At 39.3% G+C, this 14,328-nt stretch overlaps 1 protein-coding gene across 11 annotated transcripts in view; it reads right to left on the bottom strand.

The window, feature by feature from the left end:
* The window catches only part of MCF2L (MCF.2 cell line derived transforming sequence like), a 156,765-nt gene that overhangs the window by 87,026 nt on the left and 55,411 nt on the right, over positions 1-14,328 (bottom strand). The window contains exon 1 of one of the 11 annotated variants that reach the window (XM_032100516.1): positions 10,189-11,355. The exons of the other annotated variants lie outside the window; for them this stretch is intronic. Within the exon in view, the coding sequence (XP_031956407.1) occupies positions 10,189-10,309 (121 nt within the window). The 5' untranslated portion in view covers positions 10,310-11,355. Of the gene's footprint in view, positions 1-10,188; positions 11,356-14,328 lie in introns of those variants that run through there. 11 annotated transcript variants of the gene reach the window in all.

The raw sequence follows: 14,328 nt of genomic DNA on the forward strand, positions 1-14,328 counted from the left end.
GTGGTTCCTTAAGGAGAAAAAAATGGTGCACATCTTATTTTTAATAACCCTATTTTATTAACTGGAGAAGGAAACAGCAGCTCAGCTACAAACAGGTAACAGCACATAAGTATATTAGTCTCCACAAACCACCAACAAAAAGCCCTGACTTCATTGAGCTTATTTCATGTTTTCTTCTTCAGGCAAGCAGAAAGAAGCTCTCATTGTACCTGAGTGAAAGGAAAAGACTCACAACTCTATGACGAGCTTGCCCAAAACCACACACATCTGCCTGGCACCTCCTGGCAGCTGAGTGGTATTTAGCTTCAGCCAGCCCTGCTGGGCTGAATTCACAGGTATTAAAAGTTCACAGGTGCAGCCACCAGCAGTTGGCTGATAAAGAGCTTGTGCAAATACTCCTCTTGCAAGGAGGTCTTTAGATCAAGCGCTGTGCTATAAACCAGCCACCAAAGTTTCTCCTGAAGCCTTAGTACTGAGAAATAGACCTATTGCAAGCCTGTTATCATCTGTGGCAGCACTTCCACTGAGGTTACTGCCTCCCATGCAACAGCAGAGATTGGCAGCTAATCAGTATATTTCTGGTGTACTCCACAATTTGGGAAACTGCAACCCAAAGCCTACTTTGTCACGTTTTCTCTGGGTTTATATTATTGTTTTATACCATATTGCCTCCCCTCACTTGCTTAACTGTTGGTATTGTGCTCTAAAACATGTCTTCTCTCCCTGAAGCACCAATGCCTTTTGCAGGTTACAAGAGCAACCTCTGTTTTTTCCTTTCTAAAATAAACATGGTCACATAGAGGAAATTGTTTTAAAAAATTTAAACTATTCAAGAGTGAACAAGCCCATTGTTTGCAGAGGAGACTTCAGGGCAGCAGCACGCTACCATGACTATGCTATAGAGCATCCACAAAAATCCTGTGGACCACAAGGGTTCGAGGTTGGCATGTGCTGGGACAGGGAGAAGGGACAGAGCATTCTCATTGTTTAAATGTAAACAGTAATAATAATAGGGTTTTGTAACCGAGAGAAGGAAGCAAACTAATGTGGAAAACAGTTGTTATTACTCTGTTTATGACTCCTTGTTCCCAAAAAATATGCTGGGTTATTTTGTAGTGCTGAAGGGGATAAACTGAGATGACCTGAAACTGGGCAAATGGCTGAAACCCCATCTGATAAGATGAGCTTGGGAATACCTTTTCTCTTTTTTACACTGGAAGCATGCCAAAGTGGAAAACACTGGGTGGAGGATCCATAACTCTTGTGACTGTAAGATCTTTATCCTCAAACCCCCAGAAAAATTCCAGCTGTTTAGGGATTAAACACTGCCAAATAGTGGTTTAGCCATCTTCAGGGAGAAAGCTGTTACCTGAGTCCAAGCACATGATCCCCAAAACAACCTCCTGACACCTCAAAACCTGAAGGTTCATTTCAAATTTTTCCAACACAACTCAAGTTCTCTGCATACAGTCTAATCTGTTTTTAGACAACTCAATATGGAAAGAAATTTCAAGGGTCAAGGGCTGGGCCAAACCTCCAAGTCCTTCTTTTGGCAAAGGCAAAGAAACAGGCTTTATTGGGAGCCACTAAGACAGTTCTTATGTTTTTAGGCTTTAATATTAAAGGTAGATACCAGCAAACCTCCTTTAATGCTTTCAGTGAATGTGGCAACAGAGATTGGTTTTGTGCTGAACTGGAGGTGCATGTTACTCACACTTGGAAGCATGCTAACCAGCCTAAAACACCCCAAAAAACTAGGAATCTTGAAATTTTTTTCCAAAGAATTGAGCCCTAAAATAACTCTCTGAAGGCAAGTGACAACATCTGCAAAAATTATTATGACAACTTACCTTGCAGACAAAGAACATCATTTTCAATAGCTGGAAGTCAGAAAAAAATCAGAGGAGGAACCAAGGTCAAATGCTATCCACCAAAAGGGGAAAAGTTTACACTGAAAGTAGTAGGCACCACCTGTACTTGCACCTGAAGTCCTTAAACAGTCTTTGATAGCCATCATGGTAGATGACACAAATCATTACCTGTGCCCCACATGCACAGTCAAGTTAAAATATCTGAAGACACTACTGGAGATTTAGATGGTAGAAGCTATAGAGTTTGAAGGGAGAAAAGAAGGAGAGCTGTGTTCTCTCCAGAAGGATATGTTATGAGTTTCTGTTTCAAAAATCCAGCTATAACAAACAGTATTAGAAAAGTAAGGTTTCTCTAATGTAAGAGGATAGAGGCAACAACTTGAATTCTTCATTTCACATACTACCTCTCTTTAAAAACAACTGATGTGTTGATCCCTATCTGCTTTCTCATATACACCTTTGGAATCCACCAACGATGGATTATGTGTTTGGCTAAAGCAGAGAAAATGTTTATTTTTTAATCATGATGTCTTAGGAGTTACAGAGTATTCTGCTCCACAGACTCACTGCATGAAACAAATTATTCATGTTTCATGAAAAGTAATCTTTCACCTAGAAAACGAAAATGAAGGTAATATATATTGCATCTTTCCTTTAAATGAAAGCCTGAAAAGCAGGTAGCTCCTTCCCCGAAAGCCAAAAGACACAGATAAATGAGTTCTTCCATTAGCTCTCTGACACAGAATCATATAAACTGTATGTCACATACTGTAGAGACTTCTAAAGTGATTTGTCAGAGAGATAAATCAAAAGAGGGAATCATTCAGAGAACTCCTCATCACTAACACAACTAAGCAACTATGTTAAGCTTGTGCATCTGAAACTCCAAGTGGTTCTCAGAATATAGCCCTGTCCAGATTTAGACTACTGTGAGTAATTCACACATCACAAGAGCTGTTGTAATCCAGGACAACTCTAAGATAAATTGTCATGAGAATTGTACTGGACACTATTTTTAAAAGTGTACTAACCACTCACACCTGAAATTACAGCTTCACTCTCTCCCAGCTGCCCCACCAACTGCTATGTTTTGGTAAGTAGACAAATCTCCTTACTAAAAGACAACTGCAAGCCATTCCCACTGAGCCCTTCAGGATCTTCTTCTGACTTGGTCCCTGGACTCACTTTTTTGTGACCTCTATTTAAAAAGTTCCAGAGTTGACTAGAAACTTTGAAATTACAAAGAAGGGTAAGACTGATTAAAATAATTAGACAAGGCTGAGATTCACTGCATGCTGTCGACAGTGCAGGTGGAAAAATCTCCCATTTTTTCCACCTGGGGGTAAGAAGGGAGAAGCAGCCCCTACAGAAGACTCCCAGGTCCTTCAGTTAGTTCTTTGGCCTCACTCCAAAAGGAAAGAATGAACTTACTCAACAGCCTGGTCCCTCACCTAGAATTGTGTGCAAGTTGACAAACTCACAGTCAATGACACCGAAGACACTGACAGATACTAATGAAGAGTAAGTATATGTGAAAACTAGAGCTGTCAGCAGCCCTTGGCCATTACTTTCAGAAAAAAGCAAAAACCAATAAGACTGCAGAAGGTTTTATGCCATACTTGAGTCCAAGTGCAAGAAACAAACTGTGTGTGATGTTGGATTAACGCTGACTAAAATAGGGTGGTTTTTTGGGGTGTTTTTTAGATCACTGAGCAAGAAATGAAACACATAAAAGTTGCACTGAACTCTGCTTCCTGCTTTGGAAGAAGACGTGGTAGCTCCAAAGATAAATAAGTAAATACAACCGCTAGCTTCAGTCAGGAAGTTCTGGAAATCTTACAATAAACTTTGATCCTCTTGGCTTAGGTTGCATGAGGCCATGTGTGTTCGACCTTTTCAGGTAGGCTTAACCTCTGAGGTTAATTTGAAGATCATGTGGGATTTCGTTAAACACTGTAAGCATACACAGTAAGAGGAAGTAGTGCAAACCGCCCTATTAAGCAAGACTTCAGTAGAACTAAAGAGATTGCAACAGCACATGACATTGGCAACTTCTTGGAAGAACAATGAAGAAGATAAAGGGAGTAAATAAAGCTACATCCTGGCTCCAGGACTGGTTCTGCCCAGAGAGTAAATATCTACTTGTTGACAATTCTCCACATGGAAAAGCAAAAGTGTATGAAAAGTGAGTCATTTTACTCTAAATTATTGAAGCAAAGTCTCTCAGATTATTGATCAGGGTGACTCCTAAGTTCTTTTTTTCACTATTCATTTTCTTTTTTTTCACATGTTCTTCAGTGGCCATGAAAGCAGAAAAAAATATAAATTCTTACTTGCTCACTGCCTATTATGGTATAATGTCGTATATAGCTACTGCCTCTAATTAAATGGGTTTTTCAAATAGCACTAATGGTCAGGAAGACATTTTTTCCCCATTTCAAGAGTCAAAGGCACAGTCAGATTTTGTTTTCTGAGGATTCATTTTACATGTATTGAAGTTACAGAACTATTTTGCACATTTTTTTCCTCCATTCACATCCACAACCCTTTATATCACACAACAACAACCTTTAGAAAAGGTCTGTTCCCTGTAAGAAAACCCAAAGACAGCTTAAATCTTAGCAAACAGGGAAAAAGAGAGGCTGAAGAGGTCCAAGGGACAAGTGAACAGGCTCATGGAGTTCAGTCAGTGTGGATCTATGGAAGAGGAGTCTAGAGGCATGGTCTGGTATTGCCCCTAATTTTGTGTATCTCTCGCTCATTAGAGACACTCTTGAAAGTCTTTGTTTTCTTGGAAGAATCATCATCCATCCAGGAACATAAAAGTGGTGGTCTGTATGGCAGTATCCAAGAACGTATTCCTTTCTTATTATGCACACAGCTGGAGAAGTAACATTCTTTCCTCTGAATTAAGCCACTAAAAATTTGAAAATAGTAACTTTTACAACAGTGTAATTCAGAATGTTCTAATTTTATTCAAATCACTTTCTAAACACAAAAAAATAGGACATAATAAGCAATTTCAGGAATCTTGAGTAGGACCAATCTCACAAATCTGCTGAAAATGTCATCCTTTTTAGATATTTCTACTTTCTATCACAGCATACATCTTAATGTGATTGTAAGATACACTTCTCAAATCATGCATTTCCTTCACTTTTACTTTTTAACACAAAGAATAGAGATTTTAAAATTTAAAAAAAAAAGGCAGAAAGAAGTGCTTGAAAAAAAAAAGCTAAGTTCCCTTAGATTTATAGGACAGGTCAATACAGACATTTAAATGAAGGAAGAAAAACATTTGCCAGTGTTGCTGAATTGGTATCTGAATAGTAATAACCTCTTTATCAGAAAACATATACTGAACACATCCCTATTAAATTGTATGATGATGCTCTGAAAATGATTTCAGGGAAGAAACAGTTCACTTTTGATAGACATACTGCTTGGGACCTTTTCTGTCTTCAGAAGGATGTCAGCTGTCACTGGTTTTGCTGATACGCTCACTTTTCACAAAGTAACTTTCCTGAGCCAAATAAATCACTTCAGTACATCACAGATATTAAATGGTAATAAGTTTGGGGAATGCTATCTGAAAAAAAAAAGTCTATAAAAAACTTATATGAAAATTTAAATCTTAAAATACCTAATGTTTTACTTCCTTTGGAAAAAGGGTTTTAAAATAAAAGCCAAATACTATCATTTACCACTCAGACTCTCCAATGATGTGTTTTCTATGAACAGTGTGCATTTTCAAGAATCAATGGGCTAGCAAAATTTATATTAAGACTCTTGAAATACATGGGGTTTTTGGCACATATAAACCATGTTTAAAATGCTCCCAGGAGCACAGCTGCAAGCCACACACCTTACACACCCCTGACTTAGCAGACTACATAGGTCTGTTTACATTTACAAGATCTAGGAGTTAATGTAAGTTAAGCCAACTTACCCTGTGCTACAAAGTCCAGCCATGAACACCATTCTGAGAAAAAATAATAACTCTTCATTTCTGCTACTGAAATTCCTCTCTGATTCATCATCAGAGAAGAAAGAGGTCCACTTTTCCCTTCCTCTGCTCAGAACAAACTGCCCTGAGAAGGCAAGAGCTTTTGTATTACCTGAACTTTGTTCCATAAATACAACAGGTGGCACAAGACGACTTTACAAATATATTTTCCTCCACTAATGTAATTGTTCTTGTAATTATCTCTTTAATTATAGTGTTCTCCCCTCATGACCCCACCCTGAATATTTACAGACTGCTGATATACCCAGTGCCTGATACAGTATATATAAGCATAAGCCCTCAGCATATTTTTGTTCATGTTAGGCTTTAACAAGGCAAAGCAAAACTGTTTTTCAGGCAGATATTCACAATGCTATCTGGAACCAGTCATATTGAACTGCTCACTCACAAGTACAGTTTATCACCTCTGCTATGGATTCACACCTAACTCTCTTCTCCATCTTTCTGATCAAAAAAGTGCAAGAGCATTTCAAGCAGGACAGGTCAATCAAAGTTGCAATCACAGAAGCCTAAAATCTCAAATGAATCCCTTTTCAACACCTTTATACAGCCAGCAAACTAATGTGTGAATGCAGCAAACAGTGAACACAGCATTACACACCTCGACCTATCTAGTGTGGGGACTAATAGTAATAAAGTTGTTGTGGCAGACTTTAACACTGACCAGAAATGTCAGTGTTTGCACAGGCTCCAGGCAGGCTTTGGCTACACTGAAGCCTTCAGGTACATAAATATTTCTGCTATTGTTTGTTGTGTGTTCAGTCTGACATTTCCTATATCCACACATTTTGCTAGCCTGCCCATAAGCTAACTCCCTCTCCCCTTACGAGAATGCCCAATATCCAACAGAAACACTGATACAACTTCAGGAAAAGATGTACCACATCTGCATCCCCTTGGCTGACACAGGTGATGCAAAAGTGCTCTTCCTCTAGACTCTTCTTCACTCTTTGTGGTGGATTATTCAGGTTATGGATTAACCAAGCTCTGTCTGACTCACTACAAAAATCTATTAGTATGAGACACCCACATTACAGTGCTGCTCACTGTACCTTTTCACAGAATTTCTTTGGATTGGAAGGACCCTGTGACACAGTCAGTCTCCACTCTCCTCAGCCACCCATTCATCACATGCCTAGAACTACACACAAAAGCACACTGGCCTAGAGCTTCAGTCATCTTTGTCAGAAAACCAACCTGAATCCAGAGTGAAAAGATGCAGACTACAGGATGCCTCCAAAGATGCTGCCCATCCATACCACGCACAGCACAGACTGAAGACAGATGTCTCTGGCGTCTCCACTTGCCAGACTTGTTCTACAGCTCTCAGTTCAAGCTGACCTACTGTTCCCATTTGTTTAGAAAAAGTGAGAAGAGGGAGGATCTCAAAGCCTGGTCTGTGAGCGCTACACTGGGATGCCCATCACAAAGGGGCCACAGCACGTCAGCACCTTGGAAAACTTCCCCTGCTGATGGGAGATGGGTGTCCCCAGAGAAGACTGCTCAGAGCCACAGTTTTCCAGGGCTGAAACCCTGCACAAACCCACAACTGCTGTCCCACCTGCTTGCAGCCAGAGATGAAGAAGCACACAGAAGATACACAGTCAGTGATGGATTCAGAAAATGTGATGCTCTCACAGCACTCACTGCACCAGCCTGGGCCCTGCCTATCCAGGCAGGAGGGGCCACATGGCACCTGGTCCCAAACATCTGCATTCCAAAGAGCAAGTGTCACCAGAGCCAGGGCTCAACCAGGGTGAGTGGATAAAGGCAACACAGCCTGCCCTGAGTAAAAGACACCTGCAGAGAACAGCACAATGAGAGTTAGGCCAAGGAGGACAGATCCAACTGTCGACAAGCTGTAAGTAAATAAAGTCTGCTTTGTTAAAATGAAAATAAAACAGAGATGGATTTGATGAAGTATGATGACTCTGGAAGCCAGCCCAGCTTCCCTTATTAAGGCAAATAAGATAATGCAAGATCAATATATGAAGTAGGACATTTATTGTTTAGTTAAAGGTTTCTATATCCTATAATAAATATTTTAACATGAAGGGAAAGGATGAAGTGACAGCAAAGCAAACATGCTCTCAGCAATTTCCAGAGATGCTAATGAAGAGAGAACAAAGCTTTGTGAGACTTGGGACAACAGGACAGAGTGGCTCAATTTTGTCACAAGAAGAGAGGTGCATACATCATGGGATTCATAGAATCACAAGCACATTTACTTTGGAAATACGTTCTGCCAAAATTGTGATTTCACCCAGTGTAGCTACAGGACAGAAATGTTCCCAGGCTGAAATACCTCTCCCTTTCCATAATCTAAAACTTTGCTCCACCTTCTGTGTAACATTTGGTCTGCAAGTACCACTGAAAGCCGAGCCTTGCTACCATGAAAGTGGGAAAAGTCATATCAGTCCAAAAGGCCATAAACCAGCTTTGAGCAAAACAACAGAGTTATTCTTACTGGATATATAAGGTTAACATTAAAAGCCTATAACTGCTTTCCTACTGTCAACACAAAATGGATAACAGGAAGGAAAGGAAACAGAATTTTTGCACACTTGAAGACTTCAAACATAAAAGGCTGCCACATGATCAAAGAGAGTTTTGGAATAATAATAAAGATGGGTGGGAGACAGGACAGCTTCCTACAGAAACATACTATTTTCTGACTATACACACACCTCTAAATAGTGAAAGGAAGATGTAAGTAAGACATGATTACATAGCATGACAAGATTTATATTAAAGACCTTGGTCTAAAGGAAATTAGGCAAAAACTAGGAATATTATCTGTTAGAATGTGTTCAATATATTACATTTGTGTTTTTCTCCTATGTAGTCAATGCTTTGCCTATAATTTGGACTAGCTCCAATCCATTAATGAATGGCCAGTAGGTGCCTGAAACTCATAAAAACATAAATATCATAAAATATTTGGTGAAAGTAGTGGCTTTCATGGCTACACTATGGACTTGACTGCATTGTGAGTGCTGCCAAGGGATAGGTGAATCCTACATGAAAGTAAGACTGACATTGGAGGAGATCTTGTTTTGTTTTGCTTTACAAGATGGCATCCCATATGGTTAAAATACTACTAAATTTTCCTGATTTTTCTTTACTGCTATTAACAGCAATTTACTTCAAAAGTTTTCTAGTCTCAGCTGAATAGAACTGATTGTTAGATTTTGATAATTTACTAGTAAGCACTCCTAAAAGTACTAAATCTTGGCCTCACAAATGCCCAGAACTGGTAAGTCAGGAAAGGTGAAATCCTTACATTCCAGAAGTTATAAAATAAAAAAAATTATTTTAAAAACCCCTTATAATTTTAATTCCAAACACAATAGATGACAAAAGACTCAGCAAGCACAGTACAAATGAAGGTGTAAGAAAATCAAATCACCAGAGAGGCATTTTTCTTTTAGTATTTTTTTTGTTTCTAAGAGTAAATGTCAATATCAAAGAAAGGAATACTGAAAATTAACAAAGGTAGCTTCGTTTATGTTGATGTAGATTTCCAAATTAATTTTAAAAGAAACAAAAGAAGTGCTCTTTATTTTTTTTTTTTTTTAAAGATCATAATAGGTCACTGTGCATAAAAAAGAACAAGAAAGTTTTAATTAATTACTGGAAAATCTACTTCAGCTTATCTTAGCCAGTCAGGGTTAACTTATTTCAGAGAAAAAACCCAACCAAAATGTAGCTTTACTAAACACAAAGCTTATATAATTATCAGTCACACTAACACATCCTAGATGAAACAGATTTTTAGACTGAGTAAGTGGTGGCAAGCCCTAAATTTAGGACATTACAGATGTAATCAGAGGCTTCTTGATTTTTTAGTCTAGTTATAAATATTTTCTTTTGCATAAATAGGTATACTTTTTAGGAGAGGAATACTCAGCAATGTTCTTCTAGAATATAAAAGGAGGGCTGATGTAAAGCATTCAAATCTATGTTAGGTACTGTCATACACCTGGAATTGCAAGAAAAAACACGGTAAAAAGTTTTTCTCCAGTAGGTACTGGTGACAGCAATTACTATCATAAGTAATACCTAATATATTGATAAAGATTTGTATTTTTTCACTGTAACAATTGCTGGATCCCTACATGAGTATACCTGCAGAAAAAACCTCACTTGTTCCTGCAAGAATCATCAGTTGAAAAAAATCAGTAACACAAATTCTAGGCTGCTTACTGCTCGTATTCAACTCAAAACTTAGTTGAAACATTCTGTGTACACACACATCACACTACAGGATCATGTATACATTCACCTCACCAGAGGATATTTGATGTGGGTTATTTCTTGAGTGCCGTCTGCCATGAGGGATTTGGAAGAATCTTTGTAGGATCCTAAAAGGACTTTCATGTCCTTCCCTTAAAAGGCGGCGTTGAGACATGGGTGTATCTTCACCAAACTATTCCGCAAAGGAAATAATAGATCTCCTCTTTAGCAGTACTCTCTTCTAACACAATGAAAGATACTCTGATTTTGTTTTTAAATGTCAACAGAGTGTGAACTTGCTTTGTCAAATTCAGATGACACCAAAAATTATAAAAAAGGCTGCAGTTTTAAAGTCCTGGAAGAGGGCGCAGTGCAGTTATTTGTATTGTATATGCTTTTCTTCAGAAACCAATACCTAGTTCCACTAGAAAGGAAATGGAAGATTGGTTGCACTTAATGGACTGGAAACACCAAGACGCTCTTCTGCATGAAGCTGAAACAATCTCTCAGTTCCTAGCATGCTGCACCCAGCAGCAGGACATCTTGCCACAGCTTCAGTCTACTTTCAGTGTGAGCAGTATGAATAAAGAAGTCACAGCCTCTCATACAAGCACGTCGGACTAGCAAGACATTTTAAGAAAATAAAAAAAGGTGCAAAACTGTCTCTGTTTTAGTGTTTCATCCAAAATAACTATATCCAAACTAACAGCCCTGTGCTGTTTAGGATGAAGAAAAGCTGCCACAAAACATCCAGGTTGTTAATGCACTCCAGCCGCACAGGGAGATCCAATGCCAGTGCTCATCCAAAGTAGCTGGCACAATCACCTCCTTCTTCACATCCTTCTCCTTAACGTGAGGGATGTTCAGCTGTTGCAAAGAAACTTGTGAGGTTTCTCCTGAAGGCAAGTTGAACGTCTTTCTTTTAATTTTACCGTCTTGCTTGTAAGTCCACAGCTCAGCACTCCGAGGACAGAAATCTCACATTGACACTTGCTGTGTTTCCTACTTCATCTCAAGCAACTGGTATCCTTCAAGGACAAGCACTGTGCTCATGCCAGAAAATTAAAAGAAAATACCATTGTGAATACAATGCTGTCAATTAGAAACTCCTCTTCAGCTCATTTGCCCAAAGTTAGACTCCCATCATCAATACAACTCCTCTTCCTCCCCCTGTATTTGCACAGAGAACTGAGCCCTTCAAAGACAGAGCCTGTTTCCAGAATATGTGAGTAGAGAGGTCTTACGAGAAAAACCTGGGTCTTCCTGGGAGTTAACAAACAGCTAATAGGAAGGAAGGGAGGGGAAATGAATCCCAGGCTTTCTTAAAGCATATCAGGAAACCCTACACTGTCTGTTCCCCCGTCTCTTTCAGTGCAGGAGAGAGGAAATTGATAATGCTGCTTTACTTGGCAGTCAAGATTTTCCTCTCAATTCTGTTTAACTATGTCCTGTATGGCCACAGAGCTGCCATAACCCAAATAACCACCATTATGCACATCACCCTGAAGAAGTGTTTTAAAATATGATGTATCATCTATTACTCTGAAAGCATATTCAAAGACACAAACTTTAATTAAGTCACATTGAAGTAAATATTAAGTACCTTATTACAAAATATTAGTTTGCATACACTGTGTTAACAGAGGAGAATTGTTACAGTCCTAGCTGGAAGAGGTTCAACTTTTGACATGAAATCATGGACAAATGTGACAATCTTGAAATGTGACAACCAAAAAAAAGATCAAAAAAATAATTAAGAACAGATGAGTTTCATGCAAATAACTTGTTTTCCCAATTCATTATATCAAGCAGATGGACCACGGCATATTGCAGCTGTGCTACATGTCCTGGATCAAAGGCTTTCTAAGCTTATTTAAGTAAAAATTCACAGGAAGGAAGGACAGGAACAGCCTAGTAGTGGGAGGACACCACATGATACACACTGCCACTGTACTATATACTCGGGGTTCAAACAAAAGACGAACTGAGGTGAGACACGGCAAATTAGGCAAAATTCTGCATTTTCTGGCACTGCTTGTCACTGGGGGAACAAAGCAGTGGTTCTGGCCAGATAAAGGGTGACATCAACATCCAGAGAGACAACGCTGCAACGTGTTCCTTGCTGAGTTTCCCAGTGGAGGCACCGAATGTGACCATGGGGTGCCTGTGGCAGTTTGTCAGCCATCAGAGCTTCCCTCCTACCTGGCAGGATAACTACTTGTTTGGGGCTTTTGGAGCACGCCAGCCTCATGACCTAAGGACCAGTTCTTACAATCAAGTGGTATGATGATGAAACTACACATCTTCTTTCAGACATCTTCTGCCTCGTTAGAAAATGAGGCAGATAGGTTAAGAGAAAATGGCCTCAGGCTGCACCAGGGAGGTTTAGATTGAATACTAGAAAATATTTCTTCACGAAAACATATGACAGGCACTGGATCAGGCTGCCCAGGGAAGTGATTTAGTCACCATCTCTGGAAGTATTTAAAAAGACATATATATATATGTGTGTCACTTAGGGATATGGTTTAGTTGTGGACTTCTAGTGTTGGGTTAATAGTTGGACTCGATGATCTTAACAGTCTTTTCCAACCTAAATGATTCTATGATTTTATGAAAAGTGGCTCTTTGTCCCAGCAGTGTTTTGAGCATGTGATGACACTAGTGGCACATGGTGAAAACCTCACCAACAATTTGTGTAGAGGATTATTACAAGGAAAAAGCACATTCTCCTTTCTTTCTTCACATATCAAATGCATGCAGAAGATTGATGACTTAAACTGTAAAGTTGGTAAGTACACACAATCCTACTGAAATCTAGCCATTAGCTACATCCCTGTCCACAAACAAGCTTTTAATCTTCTTTCAAGCACTCAAATTTGTGCCTAGAAGCAAAGAAATTAATCACAACAATGGCTATGGTAGTGCACAATCAGAAGGAAACAGATGGTGTAATGCACTGTTTTCCAAACAGCAGCAGCTTCTATCTCCAGGAAAATAATCTGAATATTTTCCCTTGCTGTTGGCATTACTACAACAAAAGCTCTTATTTGAAGGACATCTTCTCTGCACTGTACAGCATCAGAAAATTACGCTAGAGTTTACAGACAGCAATATTCTTTGAGTATTGGCAGAACCAACTAGACTGCACCTACCTCTCCTTTCACATCACATAAACAGTAACATTCAGTGGGTAACACCCCTGCAATTATCTTTAAATGACTGCAGACAGCCTGATGGAATCAACAAAATTGTGGCAATGAAATAGGGCTTATTTTTCTCATGCTTCATTTCCAGGTCTGTTTCTGACTGCAGGCAGAGTGTTTCACATTGACAACAAGCAGCCACACTGACTTACAGCTGTACACTCACTCTGATTCCTCCTTTCCCAGGGACTCTCAAAATACTTTAGAACAGTAACTTCAAGTTTTCTTGGGAATCTTTAAATTAAGATGTCATCACTTTCTTCACCACTAAATGTTCCTACTGCTCCTTTTGATCTTTTTGTTTGTGCGGGGGCCTTATCTTTACAGGACATCTTGAATGCCCTACTGAGATTTTTCCTCCAAATCCTAACAATTATTTACAGGCTCTTCTTTACATCCTCACATTTGATGTGATGCAGAAAAGAGTCACATTAAGGACCATGTATCCCTCCTACCTGTACAGAGGAGGCTCTGGCAGCAGAATCATCACTGTTCTAGTGTTTCTTCTAAATTTATTCAATTTCTCCACACTCCTTCATATCTTCTGATAAGCCACTGCCACTGGTGTTGCCATTTCTCCTATCGTAGACCTTGTTTTTCAGGGAAAGGAGTACATCTCACAGACAATAAACATGGCAGATCTCATGCACTTCAAGATCTCACTATGCACACAGGGCACAAGAGTCCACCTGTGCGACCCCTGTCTTCTGCTCACCCACTCTTTTTCCATGAAGTTCTGGCAGGTAGGAGAAACTCCACTATCAAAAGTGCCTTCACATCCCCAGTAGCAACCCAGAGGGCTGCAGGGCAGATCTCACATGAAGAATATAAAAGACTCTGAAAATTATATGGGGAATTCCATCTAACATACGCATATGCAGAGCTCAGAAATTACTGTTTCTTGGATCAGTTTTTAAGAGCATATACAATATGCTCTTAGAAATATAAGGGCACATACAAGCTAAATCTTGCTATGTGGATCTTCCAG

The sequence above is a fragment of the Corvus moneduloides genome, chromosome 2 (genome assembly GCF_009650955.1).
Source record: "Corvus moneduloides isolate bCorMon1 chromosome 2, bCorMon1.pri, whole genome shotgun sequence".
In the NCBI taxonomy this organism is placed as follows: domain Eukaryota; kingdom Metazoa; phylum Chordata; class Aves; order Passeriformes; family Corvidae; genus Corvus; species Corvus moneduloides.